Source organism: Dreissena polymorpha, chromosome 4 (assembly GCF_020536995.1).
Source record: "Dreissena polymorpha isolate Duluth1 chromosome 4, UMN_Dpol_1.0, whole genome shotgun sequence".
NCBI classification, from domain to species: Eukaryota; Metazoa; Mollusca; class Bivalvia; order Myida; family Dreissenidae; genus Dreissena; species Dreissena polymorpha.
In genome coordinates this window covers 47,590,668-47,600,147 of record NC_068358.1, presented here as the reverse complement: position 1 = coordinate 47,600,147, position 9,480 = coordinate 47,590,668, and the positions used below count along the sequence as shown (strand labels likewise).

The 9,480-nt window shown below is 35.0% G+C and overlaps 1 protein-coding gene across 1 annotated transcript; it reads left to right on the top strand.

The window, feature by feature from the left end:
* Nucleotides 1-2,760: 2,760 nt before the first annotated feature.
* Nucleotides 2,761-9,456, top strand: LOC127878910 (2'-5'-oligoadenylate synthase 3-like). Its single transcript, XM_052425451.1, has 5 exons — nucleotides 2,761-3,086; nucleotides 5,399-5,657; nucleotides 5,941-6,107; nucleotides 6,486-6,700; nucleotides 7,176-9,456. Exons 1-5 carry the CDS (start codon nucleotides 2,919-2,921, stop codon nucleotides 7,333-7,335), a joined length of 969 nt encoding a protein of 322 aa, XP_052281411.1. The 5' UTR covers nucleotides 2,761-2,918; the 3' UTR covers nucleotides 7,336-9,456.
* Nucleotides 9,457-9,480: the final 24 nt, after the last annotated feature.

Here is a 9,480-nt window from a genome sequence, read left to right as displayed (position 1 = left end):
TACGTTGTATCAAACGATTGAAAAATGTGTAACAAAAGTTAGTTTTTTACCATTGACACCATAAGAGGACAAGTATGTTACGGAGATTAAAAATACAATGTAGTCTTTTCAAGAATCTATGAAATGTATTATAACCAGGTCTAATTAGTCTACAATAAGACCAGTTGTGTGTTTTGGCGATTTATTTTAATCATTCATATAAAAATTATCTTTGATAACCTAAAAAGCAACTTTACTGTAAGCACATTTATTTAATTTATATCAACGCCTTATAAATTGGTTTATGGAAGAGTGCAAATCCCTTAACATATAAATTAACAAATAATTAAGTGAAGGGTAATTGTTTTATGCATTGCAATTCTCCCCAATGATATCAATACATCAACGTTTCACGTTGAAATATTGTAGTGTATCTGAGATATAGCCTTCAAAGTTACATCATACAAAAATAAAAAAGGTCGATGACTCTAAGTAAAGAATGTGTAGGGTTATGGTTCTTTTGCGTGGCACTTCTTCCCATTGATTTCTACACACCCATGAAGTTTCATGTAGAAATATTGTATCGTATCTGAGATATAGCCCTGAAAGTTCCATCATACAAAAGCAACAAAGGGCAACTGCTCTTATTCAAGAAAGTGTAGTGTTATGGTTCTTAAGCATGGCACCTCTCCTCTTTAATTTTTAATGCATTCACGAAATTATATGTTGAAGTCTGGCATGGTATGTGAGATATTGCCCTGAACAGTTGCACCAACATAATAAAGGGCAATAACTATTATTTAAAAAAGTGTATGGTTATGGTTCTTGTGCATGACACTTTTCCTCATTGATATCTATACACCTATGCAGATTCATGTCGATATCTTATATACATTTGTAGTTACTGAGATATAGCCCTAAAATGTTTTGTGACAGACGGACGGACTGACACACTGACGAACAACGCCAATTGTGTATCTTTCCACCTTTGGCGGCGAATAACATTATTAAATACATATGTTTTACGGTGTTTCTTTAAAATTTGTAAAACACATATTTATACAAACATTTAAGAAAAAGACAATGCTGACTTCAACCATGTGATTCCTACCACCCTAAAAATGAATAAGCAAGGTGTTACAAACAATAGTCGATTATTTGTTAATTATGTCATATGACGAGAACAATTATTAGACCATGCTCAGCTTGGTCCATGGACAGTTAGACCATCATTAGGTTTGCAAACAAGTAGAAATGCACCAAAAAGAACATTACACATAATACATAATTAAAACAATGAAACAGTAGAATGACATAGTATTGTGATCATGCTAATGCTGTCAAAAATTCAGATTTTGATAATAAACAATGTCTATAAGGAGATATGTATTAAATACTATTTTAAACATATGAACATCAAATGACATTGTAATCGTCATATAAATGACAAAATATTATGACATAACACCATAGGCTTTGAATAAATCTTTTATTAACATGTCAACCAAATAGTCAACAACAATGCTCAAATCCCTAGTGTTGTAACTATAATGATCGTATGTTAAGTATATGAAGCAGTAAGAAAATAAAAAATGTATAATTGTATTAAATTTTCATTAATTTAAGTAAGAAAGAAACAATACAAACCATATAATAACGAATGTTCAGCTTTGCATACCAAACTAGCATCAGATGTAAACATTAAATTAAGAAAACCATAGTTGTAAATAGGAAAGGGACAACGTTACTTCGTGCATGATAATACCTTTACAAGACCTTTGGGAACAAGAAAACAAACATAAATTAAGAATGCAAATGAATCCTGCATGTTTTCGTCATCAATTCCTGAAAAATGTAAACAAAATTTACACCCAGTGTATGTTTGCAAAACATATGTGTGACAAGACGGTGGTCAGTTCTTTCGAGGAATGTTGTTAACAGAAAACGAAAGCAAATATCAAATTAAATACATTTTACAGACTAAATAACTATACGTGAATACATTTTCTGAAAAAAGTTGTTTTGTGATTTGATAAAGAAAACATTTTCCCGCCATTATGTTTAATTACACAAAAGTTGTAATATAAAAAAAGAGCAAATTAAACAGAATGTTCATTTTACAAATAACATATAAAATATGAATAATATTATGGTGATTTAAGTAAGTCAAACCTTTGCAAATGTTGGTAGGAGGGTAGGCGTACATTATTTCCGCCTCTACTCCTTTTAATTTCGCCTACGATATTCAATCATGTTTTTGTCATGCATTAACGCATTTTTGTAAGTTTGCATAAGTACAATCTGAAATTGTCGAATTTTGAGTTGTGTACTCACTTTTGCAGATGCAAAATTATAGCAAGAAATCACTGTCAAAAGCGATCTTAATCAGTTACACCGAAAACACCTTTGCCACAAATTACATATGGTTGGATGGTTTTGTGTTACAAACGGGTTTATGGTTCGTTTGTCATCTTAACCCGATCTCTATCTAGTTAACTATAATATATGTATCCCGGAAAAAGCAACTTTTTGGAAAACCCCACTAATCTGCTGGTACAAATAAACATGACCCATTTATAATCCTTTCAAAATCACACACCGTATCAACCTCTATTATTTAAAGGAAGCTATCATTGGTTGATATAATGGATCAGCGTTGTTTGTACCGGGGTGATTAGTGGGGTTTTCTAAACTCGTGCTTTACCGGGATCAGTCTATTATTACGGTGTGGCAACATCTGGGAAGCCAAAATAGAACGTTCGTGAACTAATCTAAATATAGACCATGACTAGTTGGAAAATATTGCGGATTTTCTGTAAAACCACAGCATACAAAATGGGAAATCTATCGTATTTTCTGTAAATCATACAATACCAACAGAAAGTTATCACTCATTGTGACGAACATTTTGCGACTAATTTTGCTTCGTTCAAGTTGAAATGGACATCTACAGTATAAATGATGAGAGGACACTAAATGTGTTCATCGACAACACCGTGAAACCGGACAGGGAGACTTTACAGAGAAATAATGCGATGGTTGATCGGTTGATTCATTTTCTCCAGAACAACATTCCAGGAAGGCTTCGACCGAGACGTGTTATAAAAGTATTTTTGTTTAGTATTTTTTATATTTCTATGATTACATCGACAACTTATTTTTAGCTCAACTGAGTACACCAGGCTCATGGTGAGCTTTTGATATCGCCTTTGGTCCGTCGTGCGTCGTCCGTCGACAACATTTGCCTTGTTAACACTCTAGAGGCCACATGTAATGTCTAATCTTCATTAAGCTTGGTCCAACGATGAGTTCCAATGATATCTTGGTGGAGTTTGAAAATTGGGTCACGTGAGATCAAAAACTAGGTCACTAGGTCAAATTAAAGAAAAACCTTGGTAATAATCTAGAAGCCACATGTATAGCAAAATCTTCATGACAATTGGTCATTACATTTTTCTTAATGATGTCTCAGCTGAGTTCTAAAAGTATTCCGGTTCGTTGAAAAACATTGCCGCCAGTCGGCGGGGCAGTTTTCCTTCTATGGCTATATTAAAATCTTGTTAACACTCTAGAGGTCACATGCATAGTCCAATCGTCATGGAACTCGGTCAAAATATTTTTTCTTATGATAGCACGGCGGAGTTTTAGAATGGTTACGGTTCGTTGCAAAACATGGCCGCGATAGGGAGCGGCAGTTTTCTTTATATGGCTATATTAAAACTTTAAATGTTAAAACTCTAGTTGTAATGAGGATGTTCGTGCACATTGATGACGATGATAATGATGATGATGATGATGATGATGATGATGATGATGATGATGATGATGATGATGATGATGATGACGGCGACGTCGATGGTGATGATGATATCTTAATATTTGCAGAAATTCAACATAGTGGTAAAACCAGTAAAACAACAACATTCGTTACGTATGAATCTTATTTGACCTTTCATTCACTTATGATATTCTCAATAAAACTCAGTTATACCTTTGCTTACATTGTTGCAATACACTAGTATTGATTGATGACTTCTCGAATAGCAATGTGATGATTGTTTAACAGGCTTACAGCTCCCTGGAAATTTGACCAAATTAATAGACACTCACAGCAAGAACCATTGTTTTGATGTTAGATGGACACTATTGATAAGCTAGACTGCTTATACAGTTTGCAGTCAGTAAGTAGTGTGTGTACGATTATCAAAGATTTGTGATTTTAACCGGTTTTATTGTTGTTTCAATTGGAAATATCATTGCAAGGTGAGTCTGAAATTTGTTTCGGAAGTTTAAAACAATTTGTCCAAAATATGAACAATATGGTAATAAACAACAATAATTAAACACGTCTTTTAAAGGGGCCTTTTTACGTTTTGTTAAATTAACAAAATTGAAAAAAGTTGTTTCAGATTCGCAAATTTTCGTTTTAGTTATGATAAATGTGAGGAAACAGTAATACTGAACATTTACCATGGTCTAATATAGCCATTAAATGCATTCTTTGACATATTACTTCTATATCTGCACACATTTGTAACTATGAGAAAGATCAAGTGTCAGATGTTTGTTTCCTTACAAGAAAATTAATGTTGATTTCTACTAGATATTCTCATACTCATTTACTTCCTTACAACCGACTTTGATATATGAAAATAATTCAACATACTGTATTTAATAATGTAAAACCTATTTCATGAACACTCAATCTATTGACAAAATACAGTTGTTTTTGGTATCTTTAAAGCGTTTTTTGCAAAAACAAGTTGAAACTTTCATCCCTTATAAAATCCAAAGAATCTGAAATGATTATCTCATGATCTCAAAGCTTGACAACAATTTGTAGAAAATTGTACTTCAATTTTCTTTGGCTGATTATGCTCATTATTAATTAACTGTCTTCATATCGCTTTTATCCAAAATGAAGCTTTGTCGCAATGGGTAACACATGTCTATTTTAAAAATCATGAACGCACACACAAACACGCATATATTTACATATCTGCTAAATCAACAAACCGTTTCTTTTCACAAAATACGTTAACAACCCATGCTTAACGCTAATACTATTCAGGTCACCTTAAAGTCACCAGGGCCTCTTGTTTTTTGTATTATCGGGTAGTGATACAAATCAGAAAGTGGCATGGTGTTCAACAATTTAGATAGATTAATGCAGGGTTCACGGCGCACGTTCATAGCGACGTGTTTACCGTGGTATAGGCAGGCAAGCTCTATGAAACATGCATACGTAACAGCGTTATGCCGTAATGTAGCACAACCGAAAGTAACGCAGAGTGGTGCAGCGTATAATGTGCGCATCGCAGAGCATACGAAATGAGCCTTGCCTAGTAGACAGAATTATATACTGGTAACTGGTATATGCATCATTATTATTTAACAAATTCAAGAAACACATTTTCAGTCGGGGTCATTCGGCAAAGGTACAGCGGTCCGCGGAAAATCCGATATCGACTTGATCCTTATGCTGGCCGAGTACAACAGCGTGGGCAAATACACACAGGATTCAAGGGACTTGCTGCAGGAGTTGAAAACATACCTGACGAAATACGGAGAGGCTCAGCTAGAGAAGGTCACAAAGTACTCCGTACAGGTCAAGCTGACAAATGGCAACTTCTCGCAGTCAGTTGACGTCCTTCTCGGAATTGACTTGCTCGATAGAGGTATACCAAGATCACCTTCGAACTTTTAAAAAAGCAACCATTGTTCTTTTATTCGATGGTTTATCCGTAATAAATGCTGTTAAGTCCTTTGGGGTAAATGCTGCTACCAAAAATGTATGTTTCCCTCAATAGTTTGTTTCATGTGTCATTTGAGCGCCGGTCTCGCACGGATTGATTTTGAAAGGGTTAAAACGAAGATTTTGGGAATATTGTATTGCATACTTTCAGATTACTTTGATTGCATGGGTGTTCAAATCGCATTGTACACATTTTGTGTTCACAGGCATGGTCCCGGACCACGTTTTCGACCAGATGCAAGGGCCAGATGTAGACACGCACTTATACTCGGTTACATTGGGACCTCTGCAGGTGGAGGTCATGCAGGCACTGCCCACGCAGGTCAAGGACTTGATAAGAATCGTCAAATACTGGGAAGATGTGAAAATGAAGGCATGTGATTTTCTTAATGCCTTATAATACATAATAATGTTGTACCTTTAAGATTTTAATTAAACTGAGTGTACGAAGAAGAAGTGTCATTTTCGTTTACATAGTGGTACCCTTTCATTCAACGGTCTAAAAGTATAATCACAGTGAATATGTGAAGAAGGTGTTTTAAGACGAATATGCAATGCCAAAGCAGTTTGATTTATTTTAACGGCTCTTATTGGAGACATTTTAAGTGTGTGATAATTAGATAAAAACATATGGAAATAGCCTGCATTTTGATTAACTGACTACTGATTACAGACTGTGTAAGACTCGAACTTAAGACTAGTGCATGAGCAGGTGTGTGCACACATTGTGGCATTATCAACATTATTTCAGGCGGTGAGAAACTGTAAGTGGCCTAGCTCGTTCGCCATGGAGCTGGTAGTGATGCATGCATGGAACAATGCCGGAAGTCCCAGCACAAGCTTCAGTATGGTACGCGCGCTACACGCCGTGCTGACGTCACTAGTAAACCATCGCCAGTTCATGGCAACATTTCCAAGGCAGATGAAATACTCCTCAGTCAAGCTAGAAACATGTTTACAACGAAGGTACTCTTGTGATAGTCATTAATAAAAGCGAACAAGACATAGTATCAAAGTTCTTTATATTTCAATTGTGTAGTTTCCGCCATTCGACCGGGATCTCTCAGGTTAGATTTACCATTGGGTAGCGTTCTTAAGATTACCCCACACTGTCTCGATACTCAGAGTGTCAATTTAAACAAAATATGTCGATGCAATAGTGCTTAAATTAAGCAGTTCAAACTAAGTTCCATCTTACTAAAATCAAACACTATCCGACTTAAATAAGATATGATGTTGATGTTGCTTTAAAGAAACATGTATATGACACTTTTTTTATTTATGTCTGGAATTATAGCTGACATAGCGATCATCGATTTATGTAATAGTGTTCATTTTTCCGGTTGTGTTGTTCACCAATTAAATATTTATAGCAGCATAGCTTTGAATTTATCGAAATGTATTTCTTTATACATGATAAAACTCTTCATCTAAATTACAGGAGGCCTCCGTATATCATGGACCCTACCAATCCTTTCAACGACATGTATCACGGTCTCTTCGACACGGCCTGGGACTGGAACGACGTTGCCACGGAGGCGAGCACGTGGCTGCGACATCCGCTGTTCCGCGGCGTCACTGGCACAAACTCGCGGTGGTAATAGGGACCTCTCGCCCATCAAGAAGAGATTTGACTGGTTCCTAGGATAACTCGTATCAACTCCCCTCATCCATTATAAAAACCTCGTGATGAGGGTCGATTCAATTTATTTATATGATTTTTACAATCATTTTTTTTTGCGTAGACATTTTTTTTACAGTCGCCCTTATTAAAAAACTATTTATTTTTTACAGAACTGTGCACTGATTTTCAATACGTCAGAAACAGTTGCAAACGTTTTGGACGCACAAAGGGCAATAACTTAAGTGTACGTGCAAACCCCACACAGAGTTGTCGTTCGATGCTCTCGCATACACTCGTGCAAGAGATTGGTGCACATGATCAAATATGTCATATTATACATACCATTGAACTGTTTATGATGATACACCATATATACAAGTTTGGTGTACCATCCTACCAAATCCACGCATCTAAGTGTTGCCACTTTGCAAATAGATTGGTGTGGTACCCTTCTTGAAAGTTATGCAACCGCAAAAATAATTAACACAAATTGCGCAAGTTTATTGATATATCTTCGATTGAGAACGAACGTTGATATATAGTTTATACCAGACCCGAAAAAACTATTGTATCGCTTTCACACCAAAACGATTAATCTTTGCACCCATATGAACTATTCGAGTATTTCTTATTCTGTCTTGTCACATTTTCGACGTGGCGATAACGGCCACCATAGCTGACACCACATGTAGATACACCATTAGGTAATAGTAAACATGTTATAAATGATATAGAATCTAAGTTATTAGAGAAGGAAACTGTTGAATGGAAAATTTAATTAATAGAGAATCTGGACAAAGGGGCATAGGAAGAAATAAATTAAGAACTAATAAACTATTTAAAGTAGATTTTGGTACTGAAACATATATTAGCGGTAAAATACCATTCAATTATAGAAGTGCTTTAACTAAGTTTAGGTGTGGTGTAGCGCCGCTTAGGTTAGAGACTGGCCGGTTTGAAAATATTGAGCTATGTAATAGAACTTGTTTCCATTGTACAGATAAGATCGATGATGAAATACATGTACTCTTTCACTGTCCGTTGTATGTTGATGCAAGGAAAATGCTAATGGATAATTTAAGTGTAAATCCTGATAGTCATGCCATGTCAGATTGAGAAAAATTGAAATACATAATCACTACAGAGAATGTTATGTACTTATCAGCCAAAACCTGCTATTCTATTCTTCATGAAAGGAAAAAATACATCTACTTAAAATAGGTTTAAAACTCACTGTAATAAGACCTATTTTGGAGTACAAGTATTTTATCCTTTTTATTGTTATATCCACAACTGCAACATGCTAGGTAGTGCAAAATAACCTCCTTAAATGGTGTGCACCCAGAATGAGGAGACCCAATCCTGTATTAAGTCACACAGATTATTATGGGAAACTGGGTAGGGTTACTGATTCCTGGGGAAGAAATATGAACTGGATTTCTGTTCTGCTAAGTATGTCTCTATCATTCTGGAGTCACTGTTCAGTGTGGTTGTCATAGTTATAATTTTTAACTGATATGGTTTTAAATTGTAAGCTATGTAAATATGGTCTTTGTTAATAGTGTCTGTTAGTTTTAATCTAAGCGTTGGTAACCATTGCTAATGAGTTAATGTCCGACCTGGTCAGAGGTGATAATTGCTATCTTAAACAATTTTATGTAAAACGTGTAGTGCCTCTTTTCGCAGTGTCAGTATTTTACGTCAATTTATCTTATGTCAGTTTTTAATTATGGACTAGCAATGGCAACCTAACTTTTAATCTAACTTTTTAACGTAAATATGTATATAGAGAACAAGTATGTGGAAAATACGCAATATTTAACTCTTCATAGCCTCTTATAAATCTTATATAGAATGGCCATTTTCAAGTTTTATGTGTGTTTTAATGCTATGTAATTATTGGCGTCGCTCTGGAGAGCGGCGACTAGTATGTAATGCATTTTTTTTTCGCTTATGGGAGGAGAAGTTATTTTACGGATCAATGTTTATATTTTTGTTTTAAGAATATCTTGCATAGTGGTGATTTTTTGTGTAAATTAGTGTAAATAAGTACTGCATTTGTGCCTATTACATTTATTACAACATTTATTGCCAATAATGCAAAGCTAATTGTTTTAATTAA